At 38.1% G+C, this 25266-nt stretch overlaps 1 protein-coding gene across 1 annotated transcript; it reads right to left on the bottom strand.

Annotated features, from left to right (window-relative positions):
- Positions 1–209: 209 nt before the first annotated feature.
- Positions 210–25091, bottom strand: atp8b1 (ATPase phospholipid transporting 8B1). Its single transcript, XM_057360835.1, is given in 28 exon segments — positions 210–1832; positions 2753–2883; positions 3031–3169; positions 3276–3521; positions 3654–3737; positions 3840–4063; positions 4959–5250; positions 5429–5552; positions 5634–5709; positions 5801–5912; positions 6030–6194; positions 6658–6770; positions 6842–7030; positions 7193–7349; positions 7492–7535; positions 9546–9754; positions 10168–10358; positions 10510–10598; positions 10681–10839; positions 10964–11046; positions 11515–11585; positions 11755–11827; positions 11978–12039; positions 12136–12234; positions 13038–13151; positions 15696–15793; positions 15907–16097; positions 24818–25091. Coding segments are annotated over 27 exon segments (3750 nt in total). The 5' UTR covers positions 16082–16097; positions 24818–25091; the 3' UTR covers positions 210–1601.
- Positions 25092–25266: the final 175 nt, after the last annotated feature.

Below are 25266 nucleotides of genomic sequence, written 5' to 3'. Positions count from 1 at the left end.
TTTTAAGTGAATTGCTTAATTTGTAATTGCTTAATGTATTTTTAACGATTTGCTTGTACAAATCCAATTTTATTTAGAAAAGCATTTCTTTTATATGCTATTGGGTGACATGCTTGACTATGTTTAATACGTTCAAACGTTACAATACTTTTTTAGTTTATTAAAGAGATTTCAAAGAACATCCATTAATCTGGGCTCAGACATTTAGTTCTGACAAGGTGAGCTGTGACGCTTTCACAAGTATCAACATTTTTTCTATATTACCTATGTTACATGTATTATCATTATTTTACTGCAAAATTCTGAAAAGCACAACAGACATAAATTTCAATGGAACTGAACATGTAATATTATGACCACATGTTTCTCAATGTTAAACAAAGTCACAATTCTGAAATCTTATTCTTTATTTATAGACATTTGTGCAAAGTATATTACAGTACGAGATAGACAATCCACAGAGTTTCTTAAAGGTAGATTGGACCAATTCTAAGGCACTTTTTTGGCTGGTGGATTTACCTTTTAAATGTTTTGTTTCATTAAATACGAACATTGACAGCCAGCCAACATAATAAATATATGCTTTCTCATATATGACATTATATTATGGTAGATTATATAAAACCATTTAACAGTTTTCATGTAACTAGTGTTAAAATGAGAAAGAGATCTCCACCCGTCCCTGTAGCAAAGTGCAGATACGAGTCAAATTCCACCATGATTTACATCATTATGACTTCCTTTCATTACAGTCGACTGTTTTGCGTCAACGGCTGAAGGCATTTAAAACAACCCGCATATTACGTCAAGGAAGACATCACAGACTGTATGACCTTCTAAGCAGATTTCTTAAAAAACTGAGCTGAAACGGTAACCACTGATAATGGAGGTCTCAAGAAACATGACATTTTGTTTAATTTGAGTTAATGTAAACATGAAGCTTTACCGCATTCATTGTCCCGCATAGTGGAACGGTTACCCGTAAGGAACATCATGTAAAACAAGTCACCAACACCCTGAAACGCTTAAACCGTGAGGAGGAAAAGTCTTAGTGGGGTTTGTAAGATTCAGTGAGATCAAGATGATAATTCCTTACAGAGTTCACATTTAAAGATATACACGTTCACTTAAACGTAGGTGAATGAAGAAACTAGAGTCTCATCGCCGTCATTCATGTTTCTTTCATTGGTGGTGGGTTTGAAGAGGACACACACGAACACACACTTTCACATTCACTCTCACAAAGGGCCTGTAATAGTACATGTGCAAAAAGTAAATCAAGGTCCCAACCACTGACTCCATAAAAGACGACATAAAAACCTGAGATAAACAATTTGTCGTGCGCAACGCACAACGTAAAAACCAGTACTGGTCATCGGTGAGTGTTTACTTGTACTTCCCCTTTAAACACATTCCCCATCTCCCATTGGCTCATCCGTTAAACCCCTCCCCCTTAAATGACACGATGCCTCTTCTCGTTCGCCTATTCCAGCGGGCCGCTCAGATCTGATTGGTCATAGGCACATGGTTCAAACACATTCAGTTTTGACAGGTAAGCGGGCAGTGAGTGGTTAGGAGTGCATTCAGAACCCGTGTCGTTCTCAGATGTTCTCGGCCTGCGGGACCTCTCGAATGCTGTCTCTGAGTTCGGGGCGAACGCGCGGCCGCTGGCGTATGCTGCGACCCGTCGAGATGAGGTCGGCGTAACCGGTGGAGTGCGAGAAGGCGTACGCTGAGCGGCGGGATCGTCCGCCGCGCTGGAATGTCGGCTTTCTCTTCTTTCTCTCCTCGTCTTCATCCTCCATCTCATATTTTTTCCTGTTCCTCTGAACCTGCGGGAAGAACACGAAAGTGTCAAAAAAGCCGTTACAACTGTAACGTCTAAGAGAAATAGAGATTGTGTTGAAATTTTACATCTAGTAGCCATGATTTCTGTACTCAAAATTTAAACAAATAGTACTTTTTTCTTTCCCCTGTGGTTGTTCATAATGTCATGTTGAAAACAAGGTTATTACTAGAACTAAGATTAAATGACTAATAAAGCTATTGAAAAACTATTAAAACGGTTCCTATTAACACTATTAAAATTCCTGTAATTTAAATTAAATAAAAATACTACTTCATATGAAATAAATATGATATATTATTTGAAATAAATCATAAAATATTAATATAAATATTAATATTATCTCAAAAATCAAACTTGAAAAACTTAAACTAAACTATTATTTAAAATCAAATGAAAAGTAAAGCCTTAGAAATATAGTAAAATAAGTTAACTAAAATTAAAAACAAAAACTAAATTGAAATAAAAATGTATTTTAACTTGTATAGCAATATAAAAAAGAAACAAATAAATAATAAAATGACAATAGCACATAATAAAATTGCTAAAAATGTTCATTAACATAACACTAAAAATATTTTAAAAAATGTTTTTAATAAAACTACAATAAACTGAGAACAAAACTATAATTACTGATTGAAATAAATATATTATAGAGCAGGATTTGATAAGATAGGAAAAGACTGAATGTAGTCTAAATAAACGGTTACTAACATCTATTCGGCTCTATGTTAACATTATCTTATATCCCACACGGCCCAAAAACAAACATGTTTCTGAAGCAGAGCACATTATACATGAAGAAGGATTATGAAGACATGTGCAATGGTGATTTGTACACAATAAGAGCAGGAACTAGCATTAATAAAGTCAATGTTGAATTTAAATCAATCATTCGGATCTCACCTGGTCTCCCACAGATGGCCAGATGGTTTGACAGAGGAACTGAATGCAGATGACGGGCAGGAGACAGATGCCCACAGTCAGAATGATGGTGAGCCACAGGTACGGCTGTCTGAGAGCGTTTGACGCCGCACCTGACATCCACAACAACAACAACAACGTTACATAACGAACAGAAATATTACTAAACTATCATCACTTACAGTATTTTTATTTGAACTAAATACAGTTCACATCTGTTTTTCCTTCATATCTAGGGGAAGCAGGACTTTCACACTCACCTGTGAAAGTGAAAGTCGATGGGAAAATGACGTGGATTCCTGCACTGTGGAGGTCAAACATGATGCCAAAGTATAAAGCTATACTGCCCAGAACAGCGAAACAGTTCACGAAGGTCCAGTAAGAGGTATCCAATGAGATCTAGAGCAATATCAAGTCAAAAAATGAGAACCGTCCCTCTCGTTCAGTTAGGAAATCTCGATTAAAAAGTTAACAAACGTAGTTTGTTACGAAGTCACGAGCGTACCTGCAGGTTGACGGTGATGATGAGAGACGAGGCTGCGACCACAGCGAACGATTGGTAATCTGACGGCGCCTCTCCGTCCTGTCCCATGGTCTGCAGGAAAGCGCCGTACGGGATGAAGAAGATGATGAGGGAGGTGAAGATTCCGTGAAACAAACTGATGAAGAAGGTCTTGTAGTTGAACAGCGACCCCAGCTGACCCGGAAGATACAGCTTCGGGAAGCGCGAACTGAGTTTATCGTTCACATCCTACACGAGGAGGAAAGAGACGCAGTTTAGGGTCGAGATCATCCACAGGGCTCAACGCTATGCATTCTGGGATTCCCTTCTCCATGTCTTTTATTTCGACACAAATCGTCTTAAACTTTCAGAGACACATACCTGATCCAGAAGACCAACAAGGAGAACAGGCAGACTGCTGTAGAAAACGTTATACAGGGTGATGAACCAGTCTTCGTATGCCGTCTACACAACACAAAAACAACAAAACATTTGAAATAAAGTTTACACCGAAAAACAAGTCAAAGGACGTCTTTACAGCAAGATATGAAGAATCGATACGCTCACCTGTGAGGAAAATCCATTGAAGAAAGAGAACCAGAAGTGCACCAGGGTGAAGGCGAAGTTTTTGTAGAAGAAGTAGCGGAGGAACTTGCACATGCGGATGTAGGACCAGCGTCCGTGGACCAGCAGAAGACGCTCGAGATAACAGAACTGAGCAAACGCGTAATCGCTGGACATCACCGCCTGCATGCCCTCCTGACCGCTAATCCCCACACCAATGTCTGCAGCTGCAAAGGATCATGGGATAGAATGTTAGCTATACAGTTTAACAGATACATGAAAACGCCCTGAATAAACCGGGGCTGTCACGGTACACAGCGAAAATGAATATGCAATTAAACAAACTACTTTAAGAAGAATATTTAATGTAATAGTATTCAATAATAGATATTGTCATGTTTATTTATTCATACATTTATTTATTTTTTATCTAAATAGCATATTTATAAAAATTTGGGCTGTTAAACGATTAATCGCAATTAATTCACATTCAAAATAAATTTTGTGTTTACATAATACATGTCTGTGTAATGTGCATATTAATTTTGTATTTATAAACACATACACACACATATTAAGGAAATATTTATTTATATTTACCAATAATTAAAAGTATATATAAACGTTTATTATTTTTTACATTTAATATTTTTCTTGTATGTGTGTTTTTATGAATCCAAAATGAATATCCACAGTACACAGACAAATATTAAGTAAACACAAACTTTTATTCTGGATGCGATTAATCGCGAATAATCGTTTGACAGCCCTAATAAAAACATTAAAGAAATGGTCAAAATGCTATGCAGAAATAAATATAAAAGTTGGTTTTCTTGTCAAAATTTCCGTATGAATAATAATAATAAATAATAATCATTAAAAATGTTTAGGTCTAACGCACAGATACTGTGTCTCGCCTGTTTAGAGTAACTTAAAACGAACCAACTGTGTGTTAATAAGACAAACATTAGCCAAGTGGCACATCTGACAATTTACACAAGCAAACACACACAAATGCTGCGTGACTTGCAGACGGTTCCTTTCAAACAGACATTTATAATCATCCAGATAACACATATCCAGAGATTGTTTTCATGTTTGCTGGTTCAGTGCGTGACTTACTCTTGATCATGTTGACGTCATTCGCTCCGTCACCGATGGACAGAGTCACGGCTCTCTTGTACTTCTTCACCAGACTGACCACGTTGGCTTTCTGTTTGGGCGTCACTCGACAGCAGATCACCGCCGTGCACTCGCACGCCATGTCCACGAAATCCTCCTGGCGTTTCTCCTTCTCCCAGTCATCGACGGGCTGGCTGCTTTCCTGAGGGTTGCTGGGATTGGTGTGCCGCTTGCCGAGCTTCTTCAGACGCAGACGACGACGCTTCTTCTTCTTCTCATAGAGAATCTCATTCTGCACAGAAATAAGAGCGTGACTTCAGATTCAAATAAAATGTTCTTCTTGGCCTCTGGTTAAGTAATAATTTCGCTCTACAAATAATTTTTATAAATAGGTCCGAACCCATTATTTCAATGTTAAAACACAGTATTTAAAACATTCACGGCTCTGTTTGAAGTGCATGAAGACGTACCAGCCATCCTCCAGTAATGACGAGCGCGTTCTTGCCAGGTTCTTTGATAAACGGCTCCTTGACCTTCTTGTTCCTTCCTTGAGGGTCGTTGCGTCTTTTGCCCTGTCTCTCCATCAGCTGTTGACTGAAAACAAGAAAAGCACACATTAGAACATCTCATCCCTGACGGCACGGATGATGTCATCTTCAGGAGGCGGAGCCATACTTCACATCCTCTCCATAGTGGATCTTCATGTCGTCTGTCAGCAGCTGGCAGGAGTAGCCGATGTTCTCAGCCGTCTCTGAATAAACCCCAAAGAAAACAACGATTAAGATTCAAACATACCGCCCTTAGAATGAGCATCATCAGCGTCAGGAATGTTTATCGCTCACCTTTCTTGTCTCCAGTCAAAACCCAGATCTTAATATCAGCTTTGGCCAGTTTGGCGATGGTCTCTGGAACACCGTCCTGAAGTTTATCTTCAATGGCTGTCGCACCGATCATCTGAGCACACAGACGGCACACTTACTCTTTATTCCAACATAAACAATATATATACAATACAGTACATCTATCTAGACTTTTACACGACTATAAAAGATGAATCTTTTCGTTCATTACCAGAAGGTTTTACTCGATCTCTTCGTACACGACGTCCAGAGCTTCCTCGCGGTTGCCCATGGAAACGCTGGCAACCTTATGTTTCTGCGCCCAGGCTTCAAACTCCGCCTCACTGATGTCCTTATAGCAAAGACACAGGGTCCGCAGGGTCTCGTTCGCAAAGATCTGTGGAAGAAACCAAACCCTTCAGAAATGAACCTTATACTTTATCATTGAAACTTTTCTTTACTTTTAAAAGCCCCCCGCGTCCTTTATAAAATGTTTTTCATTCATTCTAAAAAATACGTTAAGCAAATAAAGTACATCAATTAGTCATCTGCATAACAACAATACATTTGATTGATTGAAGTTAATAAATAGAAATAGATTCATATCAATTAAAACCAGAACAGTGAGAAGAAAAAAAGGAAATCTGTATTTGAATGGAAAGTAATTGCATATATTTAGATACCAAATAAATTAAAATTCATTCAAGTCAATTAAAAATTGATATATATAAAACTAGAATAGCAAGAAAAATATAGAAAATACTGTATTTTAAAATAAATTAAAATTTTAATTCCTCAAATTAATTTTTCCTTATATAAATAGGGGGGTGATCCCACTTTAAGGAACAGCTTGTACTCACATCCAGGGCTTCCTGAGTCGTCTCTACATTCTGGCAGTTTGAATCAAGTCTCTGATAGATCACAGTGTCCGCTCCCTTACAGTATAGACGGATTTTGCCATCTGGAAACCTCACTGCACACACACACACGTGTGAGAAACAGACAGACAGCGTGACAGACAGAAACTGAACGAGTGAGACTCACAGATGATGGACATGCGCTTGCGGTCGCTGTTGAAGTCGAGCAGAGCGAGCATCTCGTACGTGGCCTCCTCACCCATCTCACTGATGGTGATGGTGTCCTGAGTTCTGGACAAAAACACGAAGCCGAAGTTCCGCGCGGCCGTGACCAGAGCGCCCTCATCGGGAGACGCGGCCTGATACACCAGCTCATCTGATAACGAAGACGATCATGATAAATCAGCGAATGAGTGTTAAGAATGTTATTTCTCCGCCAGGTTTTAAGATGACAAACTGAACAGCTAAATATTGGTCACGGTGTGAAGCATAAAACCAACACAGAGCGCTTGTTTCAGATGTATTGTGGTCGACTCACCATCTTTCTGCTCCACCATGACTGTGTGACACAGAGACAGAAGTTTGAAGAACTCAAACATTTGTGGGTCTTTCTTTGAGCGAATTGTGGCGACGAGGAAATGGTCGTTAAACTGGAACGTCTTGTCGGCGTGTTTATTCCAGCTGAAATCCACAGGCTGAAAGACAAGAAGTTAAATGGACATTCGTTTAAAACAAGTGACCGATGACGAATACATTTTTTTGGTTGAGATTTCATTGAGTAAACTAAATTTAAGTGAGTATTACTGGACATACAGTATATGCATGTATGTAGCATACCTTTCCACGATCCAAAGCGACGCCTTCTGAATTAGTGGGATTACCTAGGGAAAAAAATAAATTCATATTTTTAATACAGTATATAAATAAAAACGGGCTGGGAGGATATATCGTGCAATTCTTATGCTCAGTTTCTCAATGAATTACGGTTAAATGCCGCCACATCCGAAAGCCAGAGGGCGCTCTCGTGCGGGAACTCCAGATACGGGTCACAGAAGAAGTACCATTACACGTGTATGCTGCGTCCCAATTCGCCTACTTATCATATGCCCTTAAAGTATGTACTGTTTTTGTCATGGAAAAGTATGTACACTTTAGTGCGTAGCAAAACTGTATGCACGCACTCGGACATACTAACGCAAAACGGAAGTGGCCGTTGTTGCCAGACGACACTGTGATCATGAACTGTCACGAACATCAAAATACAGCTCTTCCATGCACTTAAGTTTTTATTAAATCATTATTTCGTATGTAATGTTTACTGTATACTCACATTTATTCATTTAGCGAAGCATCTTTTATTTAATTTTATTAACGCAGTGTAGCGTCACTAAACTCCGCCCTCTCGCGGTGAGTGTCCATAGATTCACACTTCGAATTCTCACCGGAAAGAGTAGACCATCCGGGTACTTTGAGAATACTCATTTCAGCATACTATGATTTGGGACATACTAATTCTATTTTCGAATACTATGTAGGACGGATAGTATGCGAATTGGGATGCAGCATCAGTTCCAAGAAATGCCAATAGTCATATTCTATTGCTGTTCTTCAAACCTTTTCAGGTATTTTCATGATAATAAAGTATATTTATAATGATGATGTTTGACGAGTGTTGCTTTTTCAAATGCACATTATAAACGACTCAATCTCGTAGTGATTTTAGATCGAGCAGTACTTCCTAGTGATCAAAGAGCCGTAGTTCACGGAAGAGCTGTGCATAAAACACAGAATCGCCCCAGACGGGTATAATTAGTGTGAATCGCGGTATATCATCGCAACCCTAAAAATAGATAACGTACGGTATAATACAAATAAATAATCAACTAAATAAATATAATAAATAAAAATGTATATACTGTGAATATAGTTTCGTGCCCAGTTGCAAGAAACATGTTAAGTTAAGAAAACCTTTGTTGTAAACTGTGAGTGTTGTTTTTTCATCAGGTCTCTAGATGCACTTTAGCTTACTGTAGCTTCCAGCTCATTTGTCATCAGTTTCTGTATGTTTTCCTGGGATTCAAACTCAAACATTTGACCAACTCACACACGATGTGTCCAGCATTTCAGTTGCTGTCGTACTAAATGCAACAATACTGCGCTCCTCTGGTTGTAAACAGCACAAGAAACCCAACGCTTTGTCAAAGTAAAGCAACCAAACCTCTTCCCACAGACACAATACAATCACACAAAACAACACACGAGGAAGCTCACATGAGCCGAGTCTGTGTGAACGGGTTCACAGATGATTATTCACAACACAAAGACTTACAGACACCTGATGCTTCACTGGTCCTGATTCTGACACCCGTCCAACATTAACTTCAACACTTCAACAATAGCATGATGCGTTACTTCTCATGTAGCTAGCAATAGACATGTTGAGTCTCTTTGACGCACGTGAATTATGCCATAGTATACTATAGTATAGTCAATTGTAGTTTATCGTATACTGTATTACAGTATTCTGTAGTTTTAATGTCGTTTTTTTGTCATTTTTACAAAATTATACAGGCAACCGCAGCTGCTTTTTTTTCTGTAAAAACAAGTTCTTTTCCTACAGTAAATTTCCGTAAATTTTACAGGATTTTTTTACAGTGACACAAATTTTTACAGAATTATTCTGGCACCCACAGCTGCCACATTTTTTCTGTAAAAAACTGTTAATTGATAAAGTATGAAATAATATAGCATGCTTTAGCATTCACTACAGTAAGGTTCATAACACAATAGTATCTAGAAGTTTTAAACTAGTTACTGTAGTAAATACTGCAGTATACTACAGATTTGGGTTTTTTCGCATATGGAATTCTGTGTGTTTAAGGAGCTCTCACCGTAGGTTCGTGCATTAATGGTGCATTTCTTGAAGGCCATGATATTCTGTGTGAGCGTGCCAGTTTTATCAGAGAAGATGTACTCGATCTGACCCAGCTGTTCGTTCAGGGTGGTGGTTCTGGCTTTGGCCGGCGTGTCTTTATTGGCGTAGTACATCTGCAGATCCCAGTTTATAAACTTGCTCTGACCCAATCTGATCACCTCCACACTAACACACAGAGAGAAACCCAAAACATGAACATAGGACACATACAACTGAAGTCGCTCGGCGACTGGACAAAATGTTAAAAAAAACGTCACTATAGTTTATCATACAGTAGCAATACCTACACTTGAAGAGTTTGGTTACAACTCCGTTTTTTTTAATTATGTTATTATGTTTTTATTGTGTTAGTCAGCTGTATTTTTTGAGTTATTATGGCTTAAATAAAAACAAACAACTATAGTTTGATTGATATTAATTGAAATGCACAATAAAAAAACATGATTAAAAAAAAAATGAAACGGAGTTATCTCGTTTTGGAACCATTCACTTCATGAATGTATACCTCAGTGGATATACTATAGTAAATATTAGAGTATACTACAGTCTCTTTTCTAGCATGTGGGATGAGTCGATACCTGACGTAAAGAGAGATGGGGACCATGGTGTTGAGGATGATGATGTAACCCCAGAAACTGAGGAACCCTCTGTAAGATGAACTGTAGTCCAGACCGTCGAAGAGATACCAGGAGTTCCTCCCGATGCTCTCGTACCAGTACGTGTGTCCGATGGCCAGACCGGCGCATATCAAAACCAACAACACAAAGATCTGCAGACAGGATCATCATTTAATACTTTGTAAATAATGCCATGTTTCATAAATGCACTTCGAGTCTGAAACCTAAACAAATAAAACTACACCCAATGTCACTGAGTGAAACGAGATGCAGATGATGAATATCAAAAGGCGTTCATCTCACCGTGTACACCATGTAGTTCATGAGTTTGTCTATCCGGGTGCGTTTGAAGCGTGTCTTTCCTCCGTTCCTCATGATTTTAGTGTCATTTCCTAAAGAAGCAAAGCATTCTAGATTTGGCAAACACAAATAAAAAAGGGTTCATGTATGTTTGTCGTCATGTTAAAGTCTGACCTGCGAATATGACCAAGCCGTGGCAAGTGTCCGTGTTGCGAATCTTGCAGCCTCTGAGCAGCATGTTGTCGAGATCGAGCGGGTAACTCTGAGAGTCCCAGATCATGGTTCCCACAAACTTATCCAGACGATTGTTCGGCTCCTCGCACACGACCATCGCTGAGAGTTTAGAATAAAGGTACGCCATGCTGTGATCAATTTTTATCAGCCACAAAAATGTTTTTGTTTTTCATTTTTCATATTTCTAAACCTCGATCAGACACATATATCAGTTCTCGTTTACCGTTAAATTTGGCCATCTGATCTTCCTCTTGAAGACGTTCGTCTGTCACCTTCAGACCCATCTTAAACTTCAGATTCGTCTCTCTGGACAAACACAAAAACAAACATTACAAAACCAGCTCCCATAATGCCATCGCAAACTATCCCTGAATAAATACATCAAGACAAAAACGCGCATGTCTTTTGTGATGTGAAAGATGAAATGAAGCATGCGTGTTTGAGTAGAGAGAAAACACGAAGACAAAGAACGCGTCCATTACACAACCCATTATGAAGCACTGACTACAATCAGATTCATGCGACAAAAAAACAGAACCGCAATATACGCAAGTCATAAAACTAAACCAAATCAAATGTAAACATATTGAAATCCATACAGCCGGATATAAGCCAATATACATTAAGCATGTATACGAACATTTTGTTTTGGGTTATCAAAGAAATCAATTCTAATGCAGTGTGTGTGTTGTGTGGTACGTGTGTAATTATGAAATAAATATTTGGTGTATGTATGCATATATGTTTATATAATGATAAAGTGACATGTCTCACCCGTCGAGTTCTGCCGTCTCTACGTAACACAAACTGTTGGGGTCTGAACTGGACAACAGCATAATGTCGGCCTACATGAAGCCAAAACACATGAGGTTAAAATCAACCCAAACACACCAAAGCAAAATAACGAGAAAGAGAGGAACTGGATCAAAAATCAAACCAATCGAGTGGCTTCATCTCAAGACATCACGGGGCTGATCTCAGCACAGAGAGTCAGACACGTGGAATATGACTTACCGGAATAAAGTCGTTTTTCTTTAGTCGGACAACGTCGCCAACTTGTAAGTGCATCCACCTGGTCTCCACAAACCTAAGAAGCAGAATGAAACAGGAATCAATGTAACTGCAGAGGCTTCCAGAACTCTTCCGTGTTGTGGAAAACTGAAACTTGCCCCTCAAAACATCAGAATGACAGTTTTATAAACTGAACAATGACAGCAGATTAAAGTTTCTGGTTCACCTGCCGTTGAGCAGCACGTCACACTTCCTGTTATTGATTTCATTGTCCATTCTGTGCCGTGCCTTTATCACAAAAAGACATCAAAAAAGACATTAGTGCGGGTCAATGAATGATTTCCTACAACAAACACACACACACACACACACACACACACTCACCAAGTCATCCACCAGGTCTTTGATGGCGGTGATGCCCAACACCAACACTAAAGGCACCAGGGTGGTGTACCAGGGTAAAGTGGAGATTTGAGGAATGATCTGATGTTAAAACAGACAAAAAAAACCAGACATTATAATATAGACTAGAATCAAAGAGAAATTATGAACCTGTGTGTACACATAAAACAATGACAAATTAAAAATAAACATATACTGTACAGTATATAAAACAGAAACATATAGGTTAATACCAGTGTTGGGCAAGTTACTCTGAAAAAGTAATTAATTACTAGTTACTAAATACATATTCAACAGTGTAATTAGATTACTGTACAAATGACTCTCTCCAAAAAGTATATCATTACTTATCACTGATTACTTTCTATATCAACCTTGATTAGTTAAGTGATTCAAGGATAGACATGAAACGGCTCTTTCAATTCATTTAAATAACTAATATAAAACTACATAAAGTAGTATTATTAACTGACCAAAGTATTACAAATGTGAGAAGTATACATTAAAGCACAGATTCTAAAGTTAGACTTTAGAAACTGAATTTTGATGTCAATTCCACTATTGCACACACATATATTACACACAGTATTTAGTTTAATTACATCAAAAGTAACTAATTAAATTACAGAAAAAATGAGAGTAATCCCTTACTTTACTTTTCAAGGGAAAAGTATTTCAATTACAGTAACTAATTGCTTAATAACTAGTTACACCCAACACTGGTTAATACATCGTTTATACATATACATCCATCAAATATGTAAAACTGACTTCTCACAACCTATTAAAAGAATGACCGATCAGAAAGCGTGACATCATTTCCTGTTTCAGGACCTGTTTCTCTGGGTCAAATGTCACTTTAGGAGAAATGGGCGGGGTCGTACCTGCAGGATCAGCAGACACAGGAAGTAGAGGTTGGCGGCTCTTTTAAACTGCTCGTACATGTTCAGCGGGAGAAAAGTGATGGCGTTGTATTTGTACGTCTTGATGGCATTTCCCTTAAAATGGAGAAAAAAAGGATGATCAAACTGATCTGTGTGATGTGATTTAATCCCACAACGTCATTTCTCACAGGTTTGATGTTTGAGTTCTTAGCTGCGTTTCATTTAGGTACCAACTTTACTCTCAGATATTTCACCTAAAATTGAGAAACAAATAAGATTGTATTTGTTGAGAAGAGAATGGAGGTGTTTTATAGAGGTAAAATCATCTGGACTTGAGTACACTTGATGCGAAATGTTTGACTTCATATTGAGATCTTCAATAATATTGACTTTTGATCGCAGACCGATTTGTGTTTTTTCTTTCTTAAGGGAGTGGTTAAAAACTAGTTTAATCTCCATTGCTAGAGAACTCAAATATAAACTCACGATCACTCTCCGTTTCTATTTTTATCATCTCTCTCATTCACTGTGAGCTTCATTCACTCTCTCAACATTACTGAACCCAAACCATTTCCATAAATGTAAATCACAACACATCTAAATCTGACTGTCAACGTTCTCCCAGAATAACATTTCAACCTCAGGACAAAGCCAGCCATCTTGAACAGGACACAAACCTCTGGCCATCAGATACCCGATGACCCGACACATTCAGAGCGAAAGAGTTCAATGTGTGAATTCTTGATGAAAAATATTTTTTGAATGAAGGCAGAGCTGTGCGTGTGTGACCGGGTGCATCAGATAAGACGACAGCGAATGACAAACATGAGAAATGATGAGTCACTGTATTTGTTTCCTGTGGTTGCGCAATGTCAGAAGCAGGCGTCTTAAGAACATCAGACAGAAGACACGCGTCTCACAGATGTCTCGAGTGAGTCAGGAGTTGATACAGGCATCACGTTCACACCGATTCACACGGCTGGTCATTAAACACTTAGCATTACAATCTTATGTAACGTTTCCTATACGTTTTCTGCAATGTCTCATCTGTTATTAAGTGTGATTTCTTCTAAAAACATCCAGTTTACAATTCAGTAAAGTATGGTGACATTTTCCTTATTTATCTATTTCAAAAACAAAATGAGCATTGAAATAATCTAAAACCGAACTGACTGCACTGTATTTCATGTATAATCATTTTATTCTTAACTGTTTTAGTTCACTTCAAAGCAATTTTTAAATAATTTTTTAAAACTTTGTCTAGGCAGCAAAAGTTTTTCAATTCCTTGTTTTTATTGTTGTGATTATTTTTATATGATTATTTTAATTATTTTTACGTGTAGCACTTTGAATTACCATTGTGTATGAAATGTGCTATAAATAAACTTGCCTTGTCTCGCCTAAAAATCAAGATACTTAATGGTGTATGGGTATTTTTATATACATATTTCTAGCTATGTCCAGCTCTAGGATATTTTATTGGGTAGAATTTGTGAGTGAGGAGGTCAAGAAGTCAAAAAGGTTGAGAACCACAACATTAAACGGCTTTCTGATAAACTGTAAATTTCCCTAGAATTTGCATGTATTATTTAAGTTTATTTAATGAAAGAAAATATTTAATAAACAAATTATATTTTTAATATACACTTAATATTTTTGGTGAATAACAATAGAAATATTTGAATTACTCACATTTACTTAATTATCTTTTGCTTACATTTACACAATTTAAACGGTATATTTCATCGATTTCACAGCTTTAAAATGTACTCAATTTTATTTAGTGTAAATGGTTTCACGTAAAATTGCCGTTAAACTTTTTAGAGTATGTGTCATGATATTAAAGGGGATTCATGACTACAAATTAAATATTGGACGAGAAAAAAATACTCCAGTTTTCCATTGAAGTTTCAAAAAGATTTAGAAAACTAAAAATTAATCTTGCCTTTGAAGAAATCATTTACAGTCTGGACTAACTGTGTGATACTGAAGTTTGTCGGCAACATTTTCAAAACAATTATTCCCATTAAAAATGCAACTTTGATTTAGTTTCATTTTCAAAATGATGATTTACATACAAGCATCAGCCCGTACCAAACAGTCAGAATATTACAATGTTTGTGGTGTAAACAGTCAGTAAGATGTAGCGAATCATCTGCAGACACAGAGATTTGCGCTCTCTATCGCCATCTCTGTTCGAAACATTAAATTGCAGGTTACTTTATGAACTTATCTTTACGTGTGTTGAAGTCAAACGATGTCAAACTAATATTTCCAGCAAAATAGTACCCAACAGCTCAAACCTATAAATCTTTTTCAAGGTTTTGTGAATCGGTGTAAGGCAAGGAGACAGTAGATTTATTATGCACTTTCTAAAAAAAATCATCATGAATCTTCCTTATTATTTTCTAAACCTGTATAAATGACATTTTATGAAACACAAGAGAGACCGGCTGAGAAACGTTGACCCTGGCCTTGTTTTCTGTACGCTGAATGTAAACGGAGACGGAGGTTGTCAGTCACAATATCCCGGCATTTGTTTCGCTTTCGGCCGCTGAGCGACGCCCCCTCTGTGTAACATCTTAAAACACTACAACTGAAAAGACCTTCTGTAGCAAACGCATGCATGAGTTCATAAATGACGGTGAAGATACTTACAGAGTATTTGCTCTTCTTGACGCACAGAAAGACTTTCTTCTGAAACTCCGGCCGTTTGCAGTATTCCCTGTCATTCGATCGGACGCTCCAACCCGCCTCTGGAAAGAAAAGAGAAAACAACGATGCAAAATGAGAATAAATGGGGCAGCTCTGACCCCAGATCTCTGATCCCAGATCATAAACCCAATTCAACCAAAGCCCAAACGCTCACCACCACCAGCGGCTGCCGGTCGTTGTTCTACTCCTGGTTCTGGAGGAAGTGGGTCCTGACTCTGATCCAGCTCATCTTCTAACTCATCGTCCGTCTCATCGTCACTGTAGGGCACTACCTCATCATTCGGCTGCTCCAGAGAGTCCTGGGAGTCAGCTCGCTGCCGAGTGCTCATCCTGACAGACTACACACTAGAGAGAGAGAGAGAGAGAGAGAGAGAGAGAGAGAGAAGAGTAAAAAACAATGCAGCGTCACCAAACCCAATAGCAAAAATCATTTGTTTTCAAACAGCAGTCCATTGGTCGGTCATGGAGATAGCCCCGCCCCAAACGTTTCTGTGTAGGGATGCTCAAACAAACACAACGATGTTTTGATAGCAGGTTTATACTTTTGGCCAATGAAGGTTTATAGACTCAGAAAGTCTCATATTGGAGAGGTGACACTTTAAACAGGCGAAGAAAGATTCAATAATCGAGAGATTTGCATGTCGTGACGGAGTTTGTCAATGAGCAGCAACATGTCAAAACAAGGATTTGGTTTGCTAACAGCATGCAGATAGGCACACACAGATTTTCCACTGCATACTGTACACAAAACCCACTTTACCTTCACAAACACAATCCTCGACTGTTCACGACACACACCAAAGCGCCTCTGAATCGGACATAATGAAGAATTTCAAGAGAATCACACATTTCAAAACTAAAAAATATGAGACTAGAACTGTAGACACTGGAACTGTATCTTTAATGGGGCTTTCTAGGTCTATTAAAATGAAAATATCTCATTGGTTTTCTAATAAAAAAAACGAACAAACAATAAAAATGACAAAAAAAACGCATTCTAAAAGATTGAACTTTGTTACATTTAAAGAAACATTTTAAACCCAAGTCTTTGAAATAGTTAACTTCATTTTGATTTGAAGGTCTGAAAACAAATGCGGACGCAGTCAATCTTTCATTTCACACTATAAAAGGTCTCGCGATTGTGATTTCAGTAGATTTCATCGGTTGTTTTCTGGAAACAAACCACATATTGAGGGCAGACAGTGATGACACGCCGGGAAAAGTGTTCAGATCAGAGAAAGTTCTTCAAACTCTTGTTACTTCTAACAATTTAGATTAAAAAATGGTCATTGTTGTTACTCTATTGTGTCACTTATAATTGTAAATCAGAATTTTTATGAAACATTCAACCTATATTTTTTTATAAAGCACATTAAAACACCTCAAGATGACGAAACAGCAATACAAAGAATGAAAATGTTATTTTCTTAATTAAAAATATCGAATCGTTAGTGAATTGTTCACAACACGACTAGAAACGTAACATAAATAGGGTCATTTTCATTCTTAAATCTCTGGTCTTTACCCCTTGAGACATTCAAGTGTTTCTGAAGCGTCTCTACAGTGGCTGACCGCCAATCCTGATAAAAGACTCACTTGGAAAAGTTTAGTAGACGGAACAAAGTCTGTAAATATGAAAATATTCATTAACCTCTGTCCATTCTTTCACAACAGAGATGTGGCATGTCTTTAGATCTTTTCAAAGCCTCGACCCATTTACCCCCATCAAAGCACCAACACCTTCCATTGTCACGCTGGCTGTCATCTTTGATAATGTATCTCTCAACCTAAACATTATTATAAAGGTAATGTCACGCTAAACCAATCAGAACTGGAAGAATTCATGAACATTTTCTGAATAATCCATGAAAGGTGACTGGTCGTGAGAAACTTGCCACCACAATGCCAGGCTGCTGTGGGTAAACTGGGCGTTGCTTTTGCTAGAAACATCCCAGATGTTTTTGAGTGACCCGAGTCCAGCCACAGGTCTGGATATACCGGTCTCTGGCAGCGCCGCCTCATTTAATGCAAGTCTATGTGCGATTTAATCAATCATCAAGCGGACCAAAAAAAATGTAAACTCAGAAAAGTGACGGCGCAGCTCTTCTTAACAAACCGCACAGGGAGTTTGTGTGAATCTCAGCACCAATGTTGTGTTTTAGTTTGTCTTGCCTTAGAAACCATGAACTCAGAAACAACCCAACTGAGAGAAAGACAAAAAATGCAAAACACACACCCATGTTTATCCAAGAGTTGTTTTGCGTACGTGATGCAATACCACAGCAGGCAACATTTTCAGCTATGAAAAGCAGAGGTCCAGAAGCCCCAGCGAGACTTGATTGTTCTCCTTCTGGAGATTAAGAGATTACACACCATGCTCGCAGAATTTTCATACAGAGATTTGATCTGAAGTTTAGTAGAGAAGACTCTTCTTACTAAGAACTCCGTTTCTACATCATCTTCAGAGAAGTTGTTTCAAGAAAAGTTATCGTTCGTGTGAATTCTTTTCCGAGTCCTTTAAATTAGCAGCAGACCTCAAACTACAAACAACAAACTCAAAGGTATAAATCTCATCATAACATGTCTTATTTCACCCCGAAATGAAGAAATGGATAATAAAATGGAGGCTATTTTAGTACCAGTAAGATTGTTTGCATTCTCAGAGGAAAATGTGTTATTGTTCAGATGTTGCTTTTTCATAACCAACACAATCTCACAGCAAAAGCCGAACTGTTTTTCGAGGTGGCTAACTTTGGCTAAATCTCATTGGTATCTTTTAGTACGATTTCCTTTCGCAAGTGGTAGGGGCGGGGCTTCAGTACTGCTTTTCTCCTAGTAATCCTACGTTTCGTAAAGATTCACAACGTACGAATTCATTCAAATTAGCCACCTTGTATTCATCAGGTTGTCATAGCTTGCGTTTCGAGTCTCAACTTAGTCTCAGATATTTCTCCAAAAATTGCGTTAAACACACACGAAAAAATAACGTTGAAAGGCAAAATAATCTGGACTTGGGTATATTTGAGAAATGAACAAGAAATGATTGAGACTGCTTTTATTAGATATTAGTTATTAATTATTAGAATGATCTTGCTTGCTCTATGAACACCAGTTCTGTGTTTTCTGGGTGTTTTTTCAGTATTTTCTCCTGTAAAGCATTGTAAAAAGCGCTATATACTGAAAATCAATTATTGAGATCTTCAAAAAATATCAAAGAGAAATCTGTCATTTTTCTTTCTTTTGGGTTGTGACCTTGTCATGAAAGCAAGGCCATGAAAATGATGACAATCAAACATTCCCACCTAACCCCGAGGTTCCATGCCGTGATGCCATTTCTTTAGGAAAAAACACTGTGGAAGACTCAAAACCTGGACATTTTTCAAAATGATTGACAGTCCAAGTAGTATCAGTGTGTATTTTTGGTAGATGACGTGTCTAACCTTTATAACTGTTTTCAGTTTCCGTACAGCCGGTCTGATATTACCTGAGAAACACGTTAGGTGAGATTTCATCCACGTTTGATTATTTACAGCATCTAAATCATCTATTTACAAGCGCTCTAAAAAAGTGCTTTTGTACAACAACAACAACAACTGAGATTAATGTGTAAAGTGCTGCTAGTTTATGTAACACCTTTCAATGTGTAAAGCAGCTCTGGGATGTTTTAATAAAAGATGAGAAACATCCAGGAGTCGTAATAATGAACACGTTTGTGAACGTTCCTCTTCCTCAAATGACATTAACCGACGCTCCTGGTCAAACACGCGTGAATGAATGAATGAATGAATGAATGAATGAATGAATGAATGAATGAATGAATGAATGGACGGACGTTCTCTCTCTGTGTCTGTACGTCACTGAAACTCTCAACGCCATCATACACAACAAAGATTATCATTGATGACGCTGAACTGCCGCCCACGTCCCCACAGACCTTCCGCAGGTTTGAAAGTCTCGTTCTAACAAGGGGGAAGGGTTCCAGAGCACAATGAAAGCCCAAAACACAGGGATCCCTGTGAGACACCGGCCGTTTAGACACTGGAGACGAAACATGTCTACAGCCGTACACCTACTGATGACTTAAACCATTTAAGCATCACAACTACGTCCACATTCATTTAGGCAAATAGAGAGATTTATGTGTAAATTGTTCGTGAAAATATTCAAACACAAACTGAATTGAATGCAAGATTTTCTCCCCGGCTCAACGATCGTGGTTCGGAAGCATTTACATCCGAAGTTTCTCGGCCCGTGAAAATATAAATCGAAACAAACCACACACACAAATCATTTAACATACAGTGTGTGAATCGACAAAGGATCGACTGTAAATGGCAAATCATGCGAATATCAGCAGAAGATTCAAATGAGAATCTCTATTCTTGTGTTATGAAACAAGTGCGATCTTATTATTCTTCATTCAGATTTTGTTTCTTATATAGAAACAACTTTACATGAACGACTTGTACATGAAAAAAATCAACTTCAAAGTTAAAATACATCAGGATTCTAAGGGGTGGGATTCACGAGGCCTGCTTTACCCAAGATGCCTTGTGCAAACTAGTTTTGCAATTCACTGGATTCAAATTCTTACCCATTTGCTTCACAAGTCAGGGAATTCAAATCCTGGAGCCGTGGCCTTTCGCTTCTGCCGGTGCGATTTGCTTGTGTTGTGTTGCAGGAAGAGAAGATTTTACTAGCACAACCTGAACACTGACACTCATCTCAGCTTCTCCGAAACCATTCAAGCCGAACACTAGAAACCTCTCAGCATCACATTCTGTGTTTCTTATGTGAAAGTGAGAAGACCTGAGGAAAATGCTCAGACGTTTCTCTTTCGTAGCTCAGAAGTAAAGTGACTGACTCATTTACGTTTCAAGATGTTTCTCCTAAACGTCTTAAGAAAACATGTATTCAAATAAACACAAATGAGCTCCTTCGGTGTTATACAATCTAAATCTTAAACGGATAAAGATTCTGTCGTCATGTGTGTGCCCTCTCACGAGTTTCAAAACCTGTGTGCGACTCTTTCTTCAGTGGAACACAAAAGAAGATATTTTGAGAAATGGTTTTTGTGTTCATTCAACAGAAGTCAACGGTTATGTTCTTTGAAATATAGTTACGTTCTGCAGAAGAAAGTCATACAGGTTTGGAATGACACGAGCGTGAATCAATGACGAATGTTCATTTTGTGAATGAACAAAGTTTTAAAGAAAGGTTTGGAATAATGGTGAGGTGTTTGAGTTTGCACAGATGTGTAAACTAACCGGGAATCTCTTTGCAGTTTTAAAATCTCAACTGAAACTCATATTACTGGGCTCTTTTCTCAGTTGTTTCTCCATGCAAACACAACGCTGTCTAAGAAAAAGAACTGAGATTTTAGAGATTTCGTTTCGGACGCACACCATCAAAACCTCAACACGATACCCCGCAAACACGCACTCAATGTAATATTACCTAGCGTGAACACACACACAAGCCACATGGACCAAGCAAACACAGATTTCCCATCATGGAGCCGCCACATGAGGATACGATGAAAACATACCGAATCTGTTCCCAAACAGAATGGGCGAGAGAGTCGAAAGTTAAGGATCGCAGCTTTGAAGAACGTGCACCAAATCTATGAATATTAAACACACAACCTGACGTTTCGGATTCAAACCTACAACCTTCCAGCCACTCTCAATATGGCCGCTCTGACCTTCCTGTAAAAAGAGCCAATCGTCAATCGTTAAAGACTGATGATTCTCTGCGTGGGACGGGGCTCGTGTGATGCGTTTGTTTGCTAAAGCCACTTTGAAAAAGGGTTTTTTAGTGCAATTTAAGCGTAGGAATCAAACGATATGGTACAGTTGATGCCAGGTTTGGTGATTTTAGAAATCTCTGTCCTAACCGGACTGTGGTCTTGCTATGACTGAAATAGCTACCCTGAGGCGAACATGTCCGCCGAGTGCCAAGACTTTCCTAAATGGATTTTTAGTGATTTCAGAAATTCAGTTCAATTGACTGATTCCTAACTAACGCTTTTCACACCTTTAAAACTCATCTTTAATCTATTCATACAGTGCCCAAGTACCCTAAACTCTTAAACAAGGACATACACCATTTCACTTGAAATTTAAAAGTATTAAAGTACTCTATTAAAGTGCTTGGTATTCACATGGTACTCTAAAGTATGGTAGTGTTCAAAAAACACGACCCCATTCCTAGAAATAGCAATACCATTGCTCCTCCATTAAAGAGCCACAACTACACTTATGAAAAATGAGCACGTCATTTTCAGATCATCAGCATATCATCCGTTAACTGAATGCCCTCGTCCAGTTAGCAGCGATAAGATATTTGAGTAAAACAGGCCATGCAATGGAATATGTAAATGTAGGGTGGGTGTTGATTTTATTCGTGGGGTGTTGACAGGACGGTGGAAAGTTGTTTGGATGGGATGGGAGAGGCCGAAAAATAAGAATGCCTGATGATGTCAACCAAACTAGGGATTCGATTCAAAAGCATCAAACTGAAGTTTTGTCGAAGTCTTTGTTTAAGAGTCAGCTCACTGACACCAGAATCAACAGAGGTGAACCCTTCCCATGATGCTCTGTGTTTGCCTGCTGGAGCGCTGTGGGTAACTGTATCCTCCATTAGAGCGGAAACAGGAGACGGGCCGTGTTGCCGTGTGTCCGGGGGATGTCTTATCTATATTAACCATGCCGTTTGTGTTCCTTCTACACATTCAAATAAACTAAACGGGTTTCGATGGCACACATTTAACCTACAAATGAACTACACAGAAACTGCACTGAGAGTGTCAGCGATAGAAACTGAGAAAACGAGCATGATTGAAAACAAACGTCAAAAAAGTACTGCCGAACAGAGATGATATTAGATATAAATACCATGGTACATATTTATATAGTTCTACAAAAAACCTTAAAAGTACATCATGTCATCATTATTTTAGAGGTGTCCAAAAAAATGGCACTATTCCTAAAACAACATGACAATACCATGGCACTGTTATGTAAGAAATGTTGAGCACAAATTAGAAAAGCAAATTATCCTTAATTATTCTAAACGTAAAGATTTTAATAGAGCTCCTACAAAAACCAACATCAGTTTTACATAAAGTCAAGTCTACATAAAGTTCCATTATAACAGTGAATAAAATCCACAAGAAAACATGTTTTCTCTCAATCTATCTGCTTTTTTAAACATATGTGACCCTGGATGACAAAACCAGTCTTAAGTAGCACGGGAACATTTTTAGTAAAAGACAAAAATACATTGTGTGGGTCAAAATTATCGTTTTTTCTTTTATGCCAAAAATCATTAGGATATTAAGTAAAGATCATGTTCCATGAAGATATTTTGTAAATTTCCTTCCTTAAATATATAAAAACTATTTTTGTGAGTGGATGGTCAGCCACAGTGCCTCTGATTAACAACTTCAAAGGCAATTTTCTCAATATTTTGATTTTTTTGCGCTCTCAGATTCCAGAGTTTTAAACGGTTGTATCTCAGCCAGATATTGTCCTATTCTAACAACTCATATATCTATAGAAAGTTTATTTTTTCAGCTTTCAGATTATGTAAAAATCTCAATTTCGAAAAATTGACCCATTTGTTGTCCAGGGTCACATATGTAACAACAAATCGCAGACAGGTGGAGTCTGCTCATCACAAATCACATACTTCTCTTTTAAATGCTGCAGTTATCAGTTCATCTGGTACACGTGTAAAATAAAATTCTACCAGAAACACAAACCACACCTGCAGCGTTGCGTCTGATGTGCACCCAGAAAAAACCTGTTCTGTGGCCAATACAACACTTTCTAGTACAGAGTCTGTTCGATTTAGCCCTCACGTAAAGAAGACAATAGAACAACAGCGGTCATGCTGAGACTCGTCCGATCGCTTTCAAGAGAATTTCATTCAAGAGAGGCAAAGAAACCCACCACAAAAAACCTTTACACACACGCAAGACCAATAAAGGCGTGTTTGTTGTGTTTTAAAGCAGGATTCTTTCACTCATTGCAGGAACTACATCACTCAATACACAAAATAAAAGACACTTGTAAAAGTTAGTTTCCACAACTTTCCCAGTTATTTGTGGTCATTTTTAATTTCAATTTTACAGCTGAACATGAAATAAATTCAATATATTTCTATAAATAATTTGGTTTTTCCACAACTTTTCCAGTCCTGGAAAGCACGATTTTAATCATCTGCTATTTCATTTGCAATGAGGAATTCTTCACATTCATTACAATTACACACATAAATCTATTTGCTATGTTTCTGGTACAATTCTATATGCACCGTCCATTTCTGAATAGCTTTCAAATTTAAGTGAAGTTATTTCCACGAGCTGTTTTATACACTTTGACATCTGCCCGTGTGATCTTTACAGTTGATGGAAAGACTGAACCTAAAACATTTGACTGACAGAAACAACCGAGCTTATTTTCTGACAGTTTTCCCCTATAGACTCATCATTTGCGTCGACTTGTCTTCGAGTTCCTTGTGTTTGGGGTTTAAATCCTGCACGGGTATGAATAACAGGTTCATTTCAAAAATGCTATTCTTTTGCCTTCTTAGGAACTCTTCTACAAATAAACCTAAACCTTTTCCAAATAAACCTAAACCTTTTACATTTAACAATGTAAAACGCAATAAAATCAAACAAAACACGGTCTTTTATAAAAATATGATGGTCCAGGAAAACCTTTTAAAGTTCACGAGATCCCCTTTATATATCATACTGCAAAATCTATTCTGAACAACCACGGATCCACAAAGAGCCACACAAGCTAACATACAGAAACTACAGCCCAAAAGGACAAGTTAACAACCTTTTGTTTAAAATCTAAAGGAATGTTTTAAAGCTGAGGATATTTGTGAAACTTCTTAAGAAACACATAGATATATTGTGTGTGTGTGATTGTTGGAGAGTCCAACACGCACAGGTAGAGGCACTCAGGTGCGACACACCTCAAAGAAACACTTCACAAAAACAACATCTCCACTTTAAAACAAAGCACTTTAAAAACATAAACATGACTTACCGATGCCAAACTAACTTCTCTGAATCCTTTAGGTTGTTTTGTATAGATTTATTGCTCCATGTTTTCCTCCGGATCAGTGTGAAGGAGCTGACCTCTCTCTCTCTGCGTGTGTGCGTGTGTGTGTGTGTGTGTGTGTTGCGTGTTCTCAAGCAAACTGGAAAGACTGGTCTGACTGGGAGAAGATTTACTCCTACAAAGCCATTATACACACACACACACCGGGACGAAGTGCTTCGTTTCTTAAACCGACACACTTGAAGACCGCAGCGCATACCTCTCAGATCACGTGACCGCACAGGTAAGAAAGGTGTGACTCGTTTTACAGTCAAATGAGGAGGGAAAAACTTCTGCTTTTGCCATCGTTTCCTGGTTTCTGTTTCGTGGCGACTAAGTACATAAATAATACAATAGCTGTCAGGTCATATGTATATTGATAGTTTTTTACCGTG

This window comes from Triplophysa rosa, linkage group LG19 (genome assembly GCF_024868665.1).
Source record: "Triplophysa rosa linkage group LG19, Trosa_1v2, whole genome shotgun sequence".
Lineage (NCBI taxonomy): Eukaryota > Metazoa > Chordata > Actinopteri > Cypriniformes > Nemacheilidae > Triplophysa > Triplophysa rosa.
Note: the sequence above shows the minus strand (reverse complement) of the source record. Positions and strands in the feature narration are given on the sequence as shown.